The 16,924-nt window shown below is 45.9% G+C and overlaps 1 protein-coding gene across 10 annotated transcripts in view; it reads right to left on the bottom strand.

The window, feature by feature from the left end:
* DRAM1 (DNA damage regulated autophagy modulator 1) overlaps positions 1–15,318 on the bottom strand; it is a 44,932-nt gene extending 29,614 nt beyond the window's left edge. For 2 of the 10 annotated variants that reach the window (XR_005370696.1, XM_038558849.1), the window contains exons 1-3: positions 15,110–15,306; positions 14,561–14,659; positions 322–389 (exon numbers count right to left, since the gene is read on the bottom strand). Coding sequence is in view for 9 of the 10 variants with exons in the window: in XM_038558849.1 (XP_038414777.1) it covers positions 322–389; positions 14,561–14,659; positions 15,110–15,240 (298 nt within the window). In the remaining variant the exon portion in view is untranslated. Of the gene's footprint in view, positions 1–321; positions 390–14,560; positions 14,660–15,109 lie in introns of all 10 variants that reach the window. The other 8 variants (XM_038558852.1, XM_038558847.1, XM_038558844.1 and 5 more) reach the window with 8 other exon arrangements.
* Between the last annotated feature and the right edge of the window lie 1,606 nt (positions 15,319–16,924).

The raw sequence follows: 16,924 nt of genomic DNA, 5'->3' as shown, positions 1-16,924 counted from the left end.
AAAAAATTATACACACCAAGAGTGAACCCTAAAGCACACTATGGACATTGAGTGATAATGATAAGTCAGTGTAACCTTGTCAACTATAACAAATGCACGACTCTGCTGGGGGATGGTGATAGTGGGGGAGACATTGGCTGGGGGGCAGGCATGTCTGAGAAATCTCTACCTTTTGCTCAATTTTGCCGTGAACCTAGAAGTGTCCTGAAAAATAAAGTCTGCTAAAAACCAGCAAAAAATTATATACAAACTGTCAACAACACATTTTGCTTCACTTGAGACTATGAATTTTTCATTTATTTATAATTATTGTGTACTTACCAAGAAATGCAGAGAAGTTTATCATAAATCCAAAAATCCCACTCTCTGGAGGTGTTGTTCCCGTATCACTAATAAAAAGAAATTTCAAATTATTAAAAAGGACTTCTGTTCAGCCCTCTGTGGGAGGGATGTGACTGGCAGGTTTCATAGAATGTTTCTTCCAGGGGGTCAGCCACTTTGAATTCCAAAGACTTAGTCTGATTTTGCTAAGGTATTTCTATTTTGGCTCTGAAAAATCTAAAACTTATTATTCTACCACAAGAGATTACATTTAATTTTCTCCCATTGTAAAAGGCTAGGAAATATTTAAAGTAAATGGTAGTGGTGTTTCTAAAATGACCAAGCCTAATAAACTTGATATATGTTCATTCTCAGCAAGAAGTGAATGTGACTATCTTGGGGGGGAAACGTCTAAAATCAATTTTGAAAAATCTACCATTTGGATTTTAAATACACATAAGCACATCATTTAAATTTTTTGAATAATTTGATTTATACATAAGAGTTTATGCTGCTGAAAATAGAATGGTGGGAAGCTGAGCAATATTTTTGAGGCCTATTAGAACTTTATGGAAGCAACAGGGTATCAAGGATATATTAATTGTGATAAAGTATTTTAACAAAAAGTAGTTTCTATAAGACATCTTTCTGGTGTAGTCAATTAAATGAGCTGGAAAGTAGTATTTAAAGTGTTGTTTTCTATTCATTCACGTGGAGGTTTACATTTTTACATCATCTCTCTGCTCCCAAAAGGCAACAGTTTAAAACTGATGGCCAAAGAGTTCCCTATATGAAACAATTCTTCAAGCCCATCTTGAGTATTTCTCCATTTTAAAACAGCTCCGAATTCAAGTATTGAAAAACTGATCACGTTGAAAAGGCGCACTTCAAATTATCTAAGGAATTCCACAAGAAGCCCATGTGTGTAGAAGGCAGCAGGAGTCTAAGTTTTGTGCACACTTAATATTTGAAGAGTATAAAGAAGTTAATACGCCCCCTTACAATACACACTTCTATTACTATTTCAGTATCAGTGGCACCTACTCCTGCAGGAATCTGGAGGGTTGAGAATACATTGCCATGTTTCCTACAAATAACCATTGTGCTCCCACAAAGGAAATGCTGAAGGGAGAAAGGCTGCATTACATGCAGGATGTCCCTCTGGGCATGACGTAGAAAGGGTACAGGCTGGAACCAGCATCAGAAAAAGGCAGAGACAGTTTATACCCTTGGGTGGCACTTTTGCCCGAAGATTAAATCTCACATAGAAATTAAACCTTCTGTTCTTGGCCTCAGGATATAAAAAGGCAGCTTTCAATGGAGTCACGGAAGAGTATGCATGATCACAGGCCTGACGGTAACCAGCCACATGCCAGGGAGATTGTTTGCTTATTTCCATAAAAAGGAAGGAAATGGAAGCAAGAGGATATTTATGGAGATAGGAAGGTAGTTACGGGGAAGAAGGTGCCCTGGCAGGAGATCAGTCGAGCAGGCCCTGGAACTATCTGCCCATGGATAGCAAACCAAGGCACAGGTCAAGGGCCCACATGTATGGCCCCCATGACATCAGATCTGTGATCTGAAAGCTCTGAATTTCAGGGTGGTACTTTATTCTTGTTTATCTGTACATTTAAAACCATACGGGGCACCTGGGTAGCTCAGCTGGAAAAGTGTCTGCCTTTGGCTCAGGTCATGATCTTGGGGTCCTGCGTTGGACCCCCACCCCCACTCCCTGCTCAACAGGGAATCTCCTAGTCTCCCTCTCCCTCTGCCCCTCCCCCTGCTCATGCTCTCTCTGTCTCTCTCTCTCAAATACATAAAATCTTAAAACATAATAATAAAAAATAAAATAAATACAAAACCATACAGGAGAATCAAAAGGTCTTGGTAAATAGCCATTCGTGTGTACTTGTGGAATGAATGAATGAATATCAGTACTAGTGATTAAAAAAAACCTATTAAATATCGCTTATTGAGTATTTACTATGTACCAGGCACTGTTAGGTATTTACCATACATCATTTCATTTTACCTTCACAACCTTGTGGTGAGTCTTATTTCAGCCCCAGTTTACTGAAGGAAGAAAGTGGTGCTAGGGAGGTTCTAATTTGTTCATGGTCACAGAGTTATTAAGGAGAGGAATCTACATTCCAGTTATTAAACAAAACACACCCAAACTAGAGTTGCTTATGCCAAGCCCCAAGTCACCAAACTGAGACTTAGAGTTTCACTCTCCTGGAAATAGCATCTTTAACCAGTCATTCAGGAATCACCTGATCAGCATCAGATACATTGTCTGCTGATGACACCCCTGCCTTTCCCTGTAGGGAAAGTGACCTTGCCATAATCAATTGGCTTTTTGCCTAGTATAACTTCCTTGTTCCTGCTCCCTTCTGCCTATACTAGTCTTCTATTTTGTGTAGCTCTTCAGAGCTCCTCCCTAGCTGCTAGACTGGATGCTGTATAACTCATGAATCCATGAATAAAGCCCCTAAGACCTTTTTAAAAAATATTTATTTATTTGAGAAAGAGAGAGATAGTGAGAGAGAGCATGAGTAGGAAGAAGGAGAGGGAGAAGCAGACTCCCCTGGGACCTGAGATCATGACCTGAGCCACAGGCCGATGTTTAACCGACTGAGCCACACAGGTGCCTCAGTAAGATCCATAAAATTGTACTCAGTTAAATTTGTTGTTAATACAATCCAGATATCTGGCAAGGAACGAAGCAGTTAGAATGACTCGGGGTGATGGTAGAGAATGAACACTGATGTGCTGCTAAATGTTTAACAGCTAGCTCGGGAGAGAGCCCAATGTGTAGCATAGGCCAATTTCCATGGTGTAAATGCTCCAAAATGACATCAAAAATCAAGCTGCCAAAATGTAGATCGCTGAACATTGAATTGGGCAGAAATGTACACATTTGGCTCTCAGGAGCTCATATCAGCTGGCTCTAGCACACTGTGGGGATGAACCATGATGGTAATAGAAAGAGATCATCATGCCTTTCTTGGATACCAGGAAAGTGTAAACCAGGCAAGACCTCATAACTCCTCAAATGCTATAACTGAACTCTAAAACATTCTTGACACATATTTACTACCATAATAAATATGATTTTCATTCAGGATTACTGAGTCTACACCTACCATCAGTGCACGAGTACCAACGGGCTTACGTTCCTACACTTGGCACTACGACATAAGCAGTGACCATACTACAAAATTGGGGAAAATATTATTGCACTGCATTCATAACCAGTTGTTTGATTAAATGCAACCATATTTAAAAATTTTTTTATTCAGCTCCACAAATACCATGAAATTTATTGACTCATCAGTAAAATATTTAAGAGATAGCTACCATGTGTTAAAAACAATCTGAGTCACACATTACCCAATATATCTGGTAAGAATGGTCAGTTTGTGATTTATTTCCAGTAAGTGATTTATTTCCATTAATGGTACCTAACTACATATGGTGAAATTTTGCTCAAGAATATTTCACGAAAATTTTCCAAGCAGCAAATGAAAATGTGACACTTCTAAGAACTTTTAAGAATAAAAGCAAAATTAAACTACTTGAGGCTACCCCAAAATAAAAAAGCATTTGCACAGCAAAGGAAACCATCAATAAATAACAAGGCAACCTACTAAATAGAAGATATTTGCTATATATATATATATATATATATATATATATATATATAGGATATATCCCATAAGGGATTAATATTCCAAAATATATAAACAGCTTATATACAACTCTGCGCCAAAAAATAATAATCATCTGGTTAAAAATGGGCAGAGGACCTGAATAGACACTTTTCCAAAGATGACATACAAATGGCCAACAGATACATGAAAAGATGTTCAACGTCACTGATCATCAGGGAAATGCAAATCAAAACCATGAGATACCACCTTACACCTGTCAGAACGACTAGAATTAAAAAGACAAGAAATAACAAGTTGTTGGTGAGGATGTGGAAGAGGGGACCCTCATGTACTATAGGTGGAAATAAAATTGGTACAGCCACTGTAGAAAACAGTATGGAGGTTCCTTTAAAAATTAAAAACAGATTTGCCATATAATCCAGTAATTCCACTACTTGGTATTGACCCAAAGAAAGTGAAAACCTAATTTGAAAAAATATATGCACCTTTATATTTATTGCAGCATTATTTACAATAGCCAAAATATGGGAGCAGCCCAAGTATCTACTGATCGATGAATGGATACACACGATCACACACACACACACACATACACACACACATACACACAATGGACTATTACTCAGCCATAAAAAAGAACGAGGTCTTGCTATCTGCAATAACACAGATGGACCTAGAAGGTATAATGCTAAGTGAAATAAATAAGACAGAAAAATACAAATACCATATTCGTATTTCATCCATATGCAGAATCTAAGAAGCAAAGCAAATGAACAACAAATAAAAAGACAAACAAACAAAAAAGACTCTTAAATACAGAGAACAAACTAGTGGTTGCCAGAGGGGAGGTGTGTTGGGGGCGGGGAATGAGTGAGATAGATTCAGAGTACACTTATTTTGATGAGCACTAAATAATGTACAGAATTGCTGAATCATTATATCGTACACCTGAAACTACTATGACACTGTGTTATTTATACTTCAATGAAAAAAAAAAAAAAGAATAGTACAGGGCCACTGGGTGGCTCAGAGAGGTTGAGCATCCACCTTTGGCTCAGGGCATGATCCCAGGGTCCTGGGATGAATCTCGCATCAGGCTTCTCGCAGAGAGCCTGCTTCTCTCTCTGCCTGTGTCTCTGCCTCTCTCACTCTGTGTCTTTCATGAATAAATAAATAAAATCTTTAAAAAAAAGAATAGTAGTGGTTACCCATTATCATCAATAAAAATGAAAGACTCTTTTACCTTAACATATTTTTAAGTCTCTCAGTCTCTGAACTAATGTCACATCATTAATAAATACCACAGCGCATCTGCCTGATATTAGAATCCAGATGAGCGTAACACCAACAGGGTACCAACAGGGTACCAGGGTTTATTTTTATTTTTATTTTTCTAAGCTCAAACTAAATCATCTCACTGTGCAAAGGCAGAGGCAGTAGTATTTGGTTGGCATAGCTACACTTGGGTGCTGACTCAGGAAACTGGAAGAATGAGTAAGAGGAGAAACCAAGTGCCTCCCGATGGTGCAGCGGTGCAGCATCATCTCCCCAGCCAACTCTCACCACATGATTCTGTACCATGTGGTTCTCGCCCTGCCCCCTTCCAGCTATCTCCTCACCAGCCTCCTGGTGAACGACACACTTTCTGGAAACTGCAACAGAGATAGAAAGTAGTTGTTCATTTGCATACAGCCTAGAAGCTATGGAGGCTTTGTGCATGGACAGTAGTTTCTAGGGTAGGGTTGTGTCTAGGGAATCAGCTTATGACTACATTTCCTGTATTTGCATGTCTGCAAATTCAGTTCACCGTGGAAAATTCCAAGTTGTCTAACCTCCTTCTCCAAACTAATTTATGATTTTACACCAGTGTATGATCACCTGATGCTCAAAAAGGATTGAAAACAATGCAAGGAAGACCTACGTGATAATATAAGCTTGGTGGAATACTGTTCTCAAAATCTCTGGATATAAGTAATTCTGTCATTCCGAAGCCTGGAGTCATGGTTTATGGGGAAGAAGAGAACTGACAAGCTGACGATATGCAAAATTATCTGCTTACCCAGACTGAGGCCTATTAGATTGCCCTAAAATTCTAGGACCATTGCTTGGAAAAATTAATTAGGACTTAGGACCTGAAGACTCTGAATGCAGCAATAAAAGGAGACCACTACTTCCTTTATCTTCACAATATTTAAACAGAATATGTGAAGGGAAGAAGTATGATAATAAAAAATCATTACATTTTATTAGATACTTTTAATTATTATGGCTAACTTTTTAGCAGCTTCATTTGCTGATTATTCTGGAGTGGGAGGCACCACCTAGCCATTTCAACCATTTTTAACTTAAACAGAATTTTCTACTCATAAATGCAAACAAGTCACTCTTTTCTCACCCCACCCACATGCAAATTTCCCCCCTTTCTATGAGTCCAAGTTTCCTTTTTGTTCACCAAAAAAAAAAAATAATAATAATGAGGCTGCGGGGGAGAGGGAGAGAGAGAATTTTAAGCAGGCTCCACATCTGGCAGGGAGCCCGATGCTGAGCTAGGTCCCACAACCCCAAGATCATGATCTGAGCCAAAATCAAGAGTCAGACACTTCACTGACTGAGCCATCCAGGCGCCCCCTCTCCCAAGTTTTTAAAAATTGTTAAGTATCTCCTAAGCGTGGGGAGCTGTGCCAGGTGATAGGGATACGAAGATGAAGAGACATCTCACTAACCTTCAAAAAGTTTAACATCCAACACAAAATTCAAGGATTTGTTGATTCAATACCTTGTTACTGATTGCCTTCAACCTAATGGGTGGATTCTGTGGCGTGGTGACCATAGGGACACAACAGGGAAGGCCACTCCTCTGTGGAACTTATGAACTGCAGAGAACCATCCAAGGGGTCCAGGGGGTCCAGGGTGCTGAATCCCATGAAGACAGGACCCAGGGGGGTGAGGTGCCCCCCGAGACTGGCCCTCAGGGAAGGGCAGCTGAAGAGTGAAGGGGAGGGAGGGGAATGTTCGGGCCAGACACTCATGGGCCAAGGAACAGCAGAGGCCAAGGCCTCGCAGGGGGACGGTGTGGGAGGTACAGCAAGGAAGGGTGGCTTGAGAGGAACAGGAAAGGGCGACGGGGATGGGGCTTGGGCAGCCCGGGGGCGGGCCTGAAGGGCTGAGCTCAGGGATGGGCCACATCGCTGGCGGTACTTTTACAGGGTGTTGACTAGAAGAGACTGTGGAGAGGCGGCCTGGACCAATGAGACCCAGAGGAGGCCACATCATTTTAGTTTGTCAGGAGGTGATGGTGCTCAGGCCGTGTGGGAACAGAGCTGGAGGTGATCAGAGGTCAGATCTGGGGAGTTTCCTGACAGGGGTCTCTAGAATCCATCCCTGCTTCACTACAGCTGCTAACAAAAGAAATTTTAAAATTTAACATTTCCTCGGCACTCTCGCATCTTACTTGGCCTTCACAACTTCATAAGGCAAGTACTTATCATCTCCATCTTGAAGGGGAGGAAATTGCATCTTAATAAAGTAATCTGCTCAAGGTCATGGATAGGACATGGGAAAGGCGACCCGGGCAGTGGGAGCTGTCTGATTTCAATGGACACAACTTAGGAACTTGGCCCTGCGGTGCTCTCTTACATTTCTTTTTGTGAAAACATCATTTTCATGTGAGTTTATAGTCCTGTTTAACTATAGCCAGGTTCCCAGCAGCCATTCCTTCTGGAGCCTTTAGGAAGATGTCTTGGGCAGGCCCTGCCTACAACGTGGGGAACCGATGGCCTGAAATGCACTGACTGTCATGTAAGGAAGACTGTTCAGTAGAGCACTTTTTTTTTAAGTCGAAATTGAGTCCTTATTTTTAAAATTGCCAGCCTTGGACCAGTCAGACTTTTGAGCAAAACTCTACTGCCTTTTTAGAAGTAGGAATAACAGGGACACCTGGTGGCTCAGTGGTGGAGCATCTGCCTTCAACTCAGGGCATGCTCCCGGGGTCCTGGAATTGAGTCCCACATCTGGCTCCCCGCAGGTAGCCTACTTCTCCCTCTGCCTCTGCCTATTCCTGCCCCTCCTCCTGCTTGTGCTCTTTCTCTCTCTGTGTCAAAATAAATTAACAAAATTTTCAAAAACAAAAAAGTTTCTTATGGTTTCCTTCTCTCCTTTTTTTCTTTTCCCCCCTCCCCGTATTTTCATCTGTTTTCTTTCTCAGATGCCACATATGAGTGAGATCATGTGGTATATTTGCCTTATTTCACTTAGTATAATACACGCTAGCTCTATCGATGTTGTTGCAAAAGGCAAGATTTCATTCTCCTGGATGGTTGAGTGATATTCTGTTGTGTGTCCACACTACATCATCCTTATCCATTCATCAGTCAATAGGCAGTTGGGCTCCCTCCATAGTATGGTCACTGTTCACAATGCAGCTATAAATATCTGGATTGCACTGTTGTGGTTGAAATGGAAGCAAATGTCACCACTGCCTGAAATGCAATGTAGTCAGTAATCAAAAAAGTTGGTTAGGCAGAAGTCATCAAAAATTATGTAGATACAAAAAAAAAAAATGTGTACACATACACACCACCAGCAAATAAATGTACGCACATTCGTTTGCTTATCTGTTGACATAGGCCAAAGACATTATGTAAGTCCCAGCCCGTTGTGTCTCCCTGACATCTACTCTGAACTATCTCATTTCTAGTTTTGGGTTCTTTAAAGTGGAAGGAAATCTTAAAGCAATTTGAGTGCAAAATCCTTCTAGTTTTTACACTTGTCATAAACACTACTAAATAGACTGTAGTTTTTTTCTGAACAACGTCTCTTTTGAATCTTCCCAAAGCATTCAACAGAGTTTTCTTAAAAATTACATTTTTTTTTGTATTTACAGATCAACAGTTTATGTACAGTGAGTTAAATCACATAATTACAATAAAAAATACAACTGGCATAAATTCTTTTGGGAACAAAGACAGATGGCATTGGTGAAACATACAAAGATAGAGGTGAGAGAAGACGGAATGCAGCCCAGAGAGCGGCCAGTGCTGGGAGAAGCTTTCAGAGACCACCGGCTTAAGGGTATTTTTCAGAGAATGAGGTTACCAATTAACCCAGCAAATTAACTGAGGTTGGTTAAGAAAACTTTTACCGGACAGCCCGGATGGCTCAGCAGTTTAGCGCGGCCTTCAGCCCAGGGCGTGATCCTGGAGACCCAGGATCGAGTCCCATATCAGGCTCCCTGCATGGAGCCTGCTTCTCCCTCTGCCTGTGTCTCGGCCTCTCTGTGTGTGTGTCTGTTATGACTAAATAAATAAAAATCCTTAAAAGGGGAAAAAAAAAAAGAAAACTTTTGCTATAGGGAATAGAGCATGCAACTCCTGATCTTGGGGGGTTGTGTGTTCAAGCCCTATATTGGATGGAGAGAGTACTTAAAAAATAAAACTAAGAAAACTTCTTCTATCATCACAAAAAAACCAATGACTTATAAAATTAGCCCTCAAACAAATGTCCTTTCCTATTTAATACTAGCATCTATCCAGTCTCTAGACCAAGGTGGACTAGACCCTTGATAATACAAACAGCAAATGCTTACAGAGAACTTGCATTCTTGGACCAGAGTGTTAATGAATTCTAAGTGAGTTCACACGTTAATTCATGAGGGAGGTGCTATTACCACTAACCAAAAGAAAAGCAGAGGGATGTAACCTGTCCAAGGTCTGAGAGCTGGGGCACGCAGCGGAGCTGGAGTCTAACCAGAGTTGCCTGCTCCAGAGTTGTTCCTTTAGGCCCTGTGGTGGGTAATCAGAGGCTATAAATATTCAACAGTGTAAGTCAAACTGGCTACACAGCGAGGTTGCTAATCTTGTGAAACGTGGAGAATTTCATGAAGTCGACAGAAGTGGTATTGGAGAAAAGGCTGGACCAGCCGCCCAAGTTAGTGGACAGGGAGTGCCAGCAGAGCCGGGGGCGGCCGGAGGAAAGTTGTCAAGATTAACTGCACAGGTGTGACTAGCGCAGGCCTGTCCCTCACAATCATCTCAGCACTCAACCCATATTGACACAGCATCTGGCACCGTCACAAACACAAGGGATGCAGCACAGAACAGACCCTCAGTCTCTACCCTCACGAAACTTACATTTTGTGTGAGAAATAGACAATGATCAAGATCAATATCTTTACACACAAAAAAAAAAAAAAAAAAAAAAAAAAAAAAAAAAAAAATATCTTTACACACAGGTTAAGAATGGTCAGGGGAAAAAGTGAAGTCATTTCTGCAAAAATGAGCCTCTTCATATCTCCCTTCAAAAGACAACTGTGAAATCAAGGACTTTACACTACACAATCAAAAAACTGTGTTGGGAGAAAGATATACCCTTCCCTTAAAAAATCCACACCTGAAAAAAAAATCCACACCTGAATTATTTTAAGATTTTTGTTTATCATATAAAAATTTTTATCTTTTCCTTTTGTTTTGTTCATTACAAGATGGGTTCATTATAATGAATATTGTTCATTGTTAGAACTAGCACCTAACTGGGATGATAACCTACGTTTTGTGATTGTTAACCAAGTGAAAGATAAAATAACTTCCCTAATTTTTAGTTTCATTTTTGGAATTAAAGATCCAACCTCTTTTACTTTGTTTATGACGCCAATTTGGTCTTCGTTTTAAGGTCTTAACTCTAGGTGACCCGGTTTTCTGCCACCAACCACTCAGCAGGTTTGTGGTCAAGAGGAGGAACAACAGGAGTGGCCGACGACCACAATCTACCTAGCAAACCGTACTTACACAGAAAATTGAGTCTAGGTCAATAAAAGCAACCAGCATGCAGAACTGACAAAACCTTAAAAATAAAGGGCCACAGAATAAACGGGAAGCACAAGACACAGGCCAAAAAAGAAGATGTAAGAGAGAGTGGCTGATCAGCTGGAAGCAGTTGATAAGTACAACTGATTCAAGATAGCTTGAGAGATTCCGTCACAGAGGGAACGTTAGAAACTATAACAAATTAAGGATGATTGTGCTCAAGAATGTGGGTGTGGCCTTGTAAACAGTTACACTAATCCTCTGAGTTTGACTTTTACTTGTTTTGACATCCTTGCATTAGTGGCTTTGTAATGCAGAAACATTGCACTATGCTATTCCAGCTTGTTTAGTGGCTGTTTGAATCTCATGTTTCTAATTTAATTTTTGATAGGAAACCAGTCTGCATGGCTAAGAATATATACATACAATAAGGCATCCAGGCTCGGAAATGTTGCCTTTGGGAGGGACTGGGTAAAAGGCACATCGGCCCTTTCTGCATTATTGTTTTATTCCTATATGTAAATCCACAATTATCTCAAAATAAAAAACTAATTTTAAAAAGTATAGCATACGGCACAAAGTCTTATTCCCACCCTCTTGTCCATCTGCTAAAGCCCTGTTGACCATGAGCTCCTTCCTCAGTCATACGCAAACCACTTTTATTCATTTCCTTACAAGCAAAGACAGGAATACACTATTACTCCCTGTACCTTTCACCTCCACGTCATTCCCCCCACTAACGGTAGCATGTTTTGTTCTGCATCTTGCTCTTTTCCATTTAACAACATATTGGAGAATTTTCCATACTGATGTGTTAATTTTAAAAGTATTCTATGTATAGAGAGCTTTCCTTTGACCTATTCTTTGGATAAACCACATTTATTTAGCCAGTCCTCTTTGATGGAAATCTGCATTGCTTCCAGCCTATTGTTATTAAAAGCAATGCTATAAGTAACCTTGCAGGTATATTTTTGTCATTTTGATAGATGCCAAAATCCCTCCATAGAGACTGAATCTATTTACAGTCCCACCAGGAACATATGAAAGCCTGTTTCCCCAATAGTCCCACCATAAAGTGTGTTATCAAACATTTACGTTCCTGCCAATCCATCAATGAGGTTTTTTAAAATATTTTATTTATTTAATCAAGAGAGACACAGAGAAAGGGAGAGGGAGAAGCAGGCTCTCTGTGGGGAGCCCGATGTGGTACTCCATCCCAGGACCCCGGGATCATGACCGAGCCAAAGGCAGACGCTCAACCACTGAGCCACCCAGGGGTCCCAGCATCAATGAGTTTTAATTTGAATTTTCATTTCATTCATGAAGTTGAGCATCTTTCTACGTATAAGAACTCTTTGCCCATTTCTCCAATGTGCTACAGAGCAACAACGTTATAAGAAGATAATGTGATGAGGAAGCGGAATTTGAATGTTACATTGGAAAGACGTCCTCCCAGGATTAGTTATTTAAAATGCAATGACTCAAATAAATAAATAAATAAATAAATAAATAAATAAATAAATAAATAAATAAAATGACTCTTAATGGAAGTGTTCAACACTGTTGGGGTGCCTGGGTGGCTCAGTCGGCTAAGAGGCTCTTACTTTTGGCTCAAGTCACAGTCTCAGGGTCATAGGACTGAGCACCTCGGAGGGCTTTCCACTCAGCAGGGAGCTCCACTCTCTCCCGCTGTCCCTCCCTGCCCCTTGCACGCGTGAGCACTTGCTCTCTCTCAAATAAATCTTTAAAAAATAAAGTTTTCAACGTTATTAAAAAATAAATTAAGTGTTTAAAATTAAGAAATGTCAGAATATCAGATTGGCTGAACAATGTCATCATATAAAAAGGGGAGCATCCTGAACACATTACAGTCACAGATCAATGACCAATGATCTTATGAAGTCCTCCCTAAAGGAATAGCGGCCCAGGTGGATGAAAATATCAAAGATGAATGCCCAAGAAATATAAAATCAACCAATATTGAAAGCCCTCATGAAGGACACCTGGGGGGCTCAGCGGTTGAGTGTCTGCCTTCGGCTCAGGGCATGATCCTGGAGTCCCAGGCTCCCCACAAGGAGCCTGCTTCTCCCTCTGCCTGTGTCTCCGCCTCTCTGTATCTTTCATGAATAAATAAATAAAATCTTAAAAGGAAAAAAAAGAAAGAAAGCCCTCATGAATCTTATATTCTAGTGAAGGAAGACATAATCTGAGGAAATCATATAGTTTCTTAGAAGACGACAGAGCCATGGTAAATGGACTAGATATGGGGAACCGGGGGGGCAAGCATGCACTTTAGCAGGGCAGTAGGGTCCCCAGGGTTTGGAGGGGGTGTAAGGGAGGAAGCCGGCTGCCACCGGGAGGAAGAGCTCTCTGGCAGAGATCAGGAGGCAGTAGGCACCCAACAGCTCCCGACACAGAGAGGAGGCCAGTGCCCCGGGAGGGAGGAGGGCGTGAGGTCGGGGGCACTGGGACACACCGCTGGTGGAGACAAGTTATAGGAGGACAAGCTCAACCCTCCTGCCAGCAAGACTCCCATCACTCCCCATCCAAGTCTTGTCTTTGCCGCAATGCCTGGGTTGGGCAGGAGGTGCAGACAGTACCTAATGCTCCAGCTGGACCAGGGGTCATGGGGGAGGGGGGGAGGGGGTTTGGAGGTGGTGGGAGGGGTGGGGGGACTAGGGGGTAGGGGGGCTGGGGTGCTCATGCCCTAAGAGTCCCCACCATGGGGCCGGGGGCAAGCAGAACATGTGTCCACTGTTTGCAGGCTGCTGGCCCCTGGCGTCCAGGTGACAACTCTGGCCTTTCTCTCCTAGAATCCCTGCTTTTCCAAAGGCCGCCTCGCCTTGTGAAGTTTAACACCAATTCTTAGGACCGCCTGTGATGTGAGCATCTCCCCAGAGGGTTGTCTTGTCAGGTTCACATCTCCATTTCTGAATGTCTTCCATTTTAGGACCACCTTGGGGTGCTCTTCATCACAACTGGTGGGACATCTCCACAAAGACTCGAGCCCTGCTGCTGACCCTCTCCACCTCCTCCCCTGCCAATGACTATCAGGTACTCTCTGATCTTGACCTGGAGATCTGAGACAGACACAGCTACCATTTTCTCAATAAAAAGCATGGTAGGGAGAGAGAGAGTCCTCCGGTTTCCAGGAGCTGGAGGGGATCTGTCAGCTTCAGAATCAAGAGAAGAGAGGCAACGCCAGGCGGGACTGAGATGAGTCTCTGAGAAAGCAAGTCTGGGTTTCTGCAAGGAAGTCTCCTGGGCGCGTGGACACCCCCGGAAGGGGGCCAAACCGGCACCCTGACCTGCTGCCGCACGGCTCTCCTCCTTGCCTCACACTCTAGTCTCCCGTTGCCTCAGCTCCCCTTCCCCTTCCTCGCCCACAAACACTACAGAGCCCTGCTCACAGCGCAGCGGCTGGGCTGCACCCCGAGGAAGCCCTACCGGCTCTGGAGTCCCCAGATGCTATCAAACCCTGGTTGTCACCTACTTTCTCATCTCAGCAACCAGCGCAGGTCGCAGGGCTTGGGCAAGGCTGGAGGGCGCCAGTGCTTCAGGGATGTCCATTGCACCCCCACCCCACCCCACCCCACCCCACCCCACCCCGGAGCTGGGAGCCGACTGAAGGGGACCGGGCCGCCGGGGCCCTGATGAAGTGACCCCTCAGGGACGGCAGAAGCTGAAACTCATGAAAAAAGAAGCGGTGTGACGACGACGACGCAAGAGCTGTCAGGAAGCTGCCGCCAATATGAGGGCTCTGACCTGGGGGGCGCGGTCCCCCGAGGGATCTCGGCCGGGCGCCCAGAGACCTGGGGTGACACAGCCTGGGACGGCTGTGGGTGTGAACTCGGCTTCCCGACCCTGCTGATGACATCGGAGTCACACCGGTGCGAGCTCCACGTCTGCTGGTTCTGTTTCTTGGCAGGACGAGGAAGCCGGCGTCGTCAGGGTCGTCAGGGTCGTCCGGGTCGTCCGGGTCGTCCGGGGTGCTGGCCGTGGAAGCGGGAGGCGCGCGCCGCCCCAGCGCACCCCTGCCTCTGCGGCTCACGAGGGGCGGGCGGCAGCCGTCGGGCCCACGCCCCAGCCCAGCCCGCCCGGGGAGCGCCTCCGGCCGAGGTTCCAGTCGGTCCGAGCCCCTCCGCACGCGCCGGCTCCGGGCTGGCGCTCGGGGTCACGTCAGGACCGCGGGGCTCTGCGCCCCCGCCCCCGCCCCCGCCCCCGCCCGCGCCTCCCGAGCCCAGCCGAGCCGAGCCGAGCCGAGCCGAGCCGAGCCGTCGCGGCCGCCCCTCTCTCCCCGCCCGCCCGCCTCACCTGATGTACGGGAGGAAGGGGTTCACGTGCCCCGACAGCACCGCGACCACGTAGGAGATGATGAAGGCGGCGGACGACCAGGTCACCAGGAGGAAGGGCACGAAGGCCATTCCCCTCAGGAAGCACAGCATCGCGCGGCCGCCAGGAGGGCGCGGGGCCGGGGCGTCCCGGGGAGCCGGGCGGGGAGCGGGGCGGGGCCGCGGGAGCCGCGCACGGGCTGGGCCGCAGACGGCGGCGGGACGCGAGGCTCCGCGACGGCGGCGGGGCCCGGCCCCGGGGGAAGCGCCGAGAGCCCAGCGGGCGCGGAGGCGGGCGGCCGGGGTGGGTGGGGCGCGGGCGGCCCCGGCTTGTTGCGAAACCCGTGAAGTCACAAAGCGGCGGCCCCGCGGGCTCGGAGGCGCGCGGAGACCTCCCCGCGGACGCGACGTGGGGGCGGCGGGGACGCGGCCCGGCTCCTTTCGCTTTTGGTTCGGACTCGGCCGGGGTCGGCGCCGGTGGGGGGAGGTGTGCCCGACGGGGGTGTGCCCGAGGGGTGTGCCCGACGCGGTGTGCTCGAGGGGTGTGCCCGACGCGGTGTGCCCGACGCGGTGTGCCCGACGCGGTGTGCCCGAGGGGTGTGCCCGAGGGGATGTGATGATCGAAGCCGCCCCGGCCCTTGCGCAACCCCGGAGAAACCGAAGGCTCCTTGGCTCGGCTCCTCCAGGGCCTCCTCCCCTGGGGCTCTCGGGTTCCGGCCTCCAGCCCCGGGGGCTTCCCTTCCGCGGTCCCCCGCTGCCCGTCGCGGGTGGAGAGTGTGGCCACCGCTTGGCGACATCCACGGCTGCCGGGGTGCGGACACGGGTGTAGGGTGACGTTCGCCAACCCGGGGGGGCGCCGAAGCTCACCCACCCAGCTGTGTGGCACGCACAGGGACCCCGCAGTCGGGGTGGTGCTGAGCGCCCCCGGGGGCCGGGGTCCCCCGCACTAGAGCAGGTGGCAGCAGCCCCTAGACAGGAGCTGCCCTTGGACCTCACCGCGCAGGGCCGCCCGCGACCGCAGGGGAATGATCCTGACCTCACGCACCTCGAACGCCCCGCAAAAAAGGCTTCCTGTTCGGGAGGCGCTTGTGAACCCAGTGAATCGGAGGGAGGGTCGTTTACAGTTTACAGGTCGGAGCCCAGGGTATGCTTCCGCGGAGGTCACTGGGTCACAAGCAGGGACCAAACGTGGGTTCTTTCCAGTCACATAGACATTTCTTGGGTGCACACCCTGCAAGCAGCCGGGGTGCAAACACTAAAGAGCGCCATGGGGCCTAAAAAACGGACATGTCAGAATTCAATTCAATTATATGGAATATTAGATAGAAGATAAATAAAAGAATTGGCAGGCAGGGACCAGTGCTCAGAAAAAGGATCAGGGAAGTTTTCCTGCCAGACGATAGTAGAGTTTTGGAAAGTAGGTGATCCCTACCCAGGCAGAGAAAGGGGACACTGGCTTCCCGAGCAAGGATGAAGCAAGAGAAAATGCACAGACCCGTGGACTTGCTTGTGTTTCTGGAACTAGAAAAAGGACTCAAGTGTAAGGCCGAGAAAATAGAGGTGGGCAAAGAGGCCATCCCACAGCAGTCCTGGTCATTATTTTTTTACTTGTTTGCTTTTTGGTAGTGAGGAAATTATAGGAATATGGACACATATATATTTCAAATAGATTGTTGTGGCTGTAGTGGGAGTGACTAACATACTGAATAAAGCAGAGGCTTTATATTAAAGCTTTTAAAAAATCAGGGGCGCTTGGGTGGCTCAGTCAGTTAAGCACCTGACTTTGGCGCAGGTCATG

The sequence above is a fragment of the Canis lupus genome, chromosome 15 (assembly GCF_011100685.1).
Source record: "Canis lupus familiaris isolate Mischka breed German Shepherd chromosome 15, alternate assembly UU_Cfam_GSD_1.0, whole genome shotgun sequence".
Classification (NCBI taxonomy): Eukaryota; Metazoa; Chordata; class Mammalia; order Carnivora; family Canidae; genus Canis; species Canis lupus.
The sequence above is the reverse complement of the archived record's forward strand: the minus strand, read 5'-3'. Positions and strand labels throughout refer to the sequence as shown.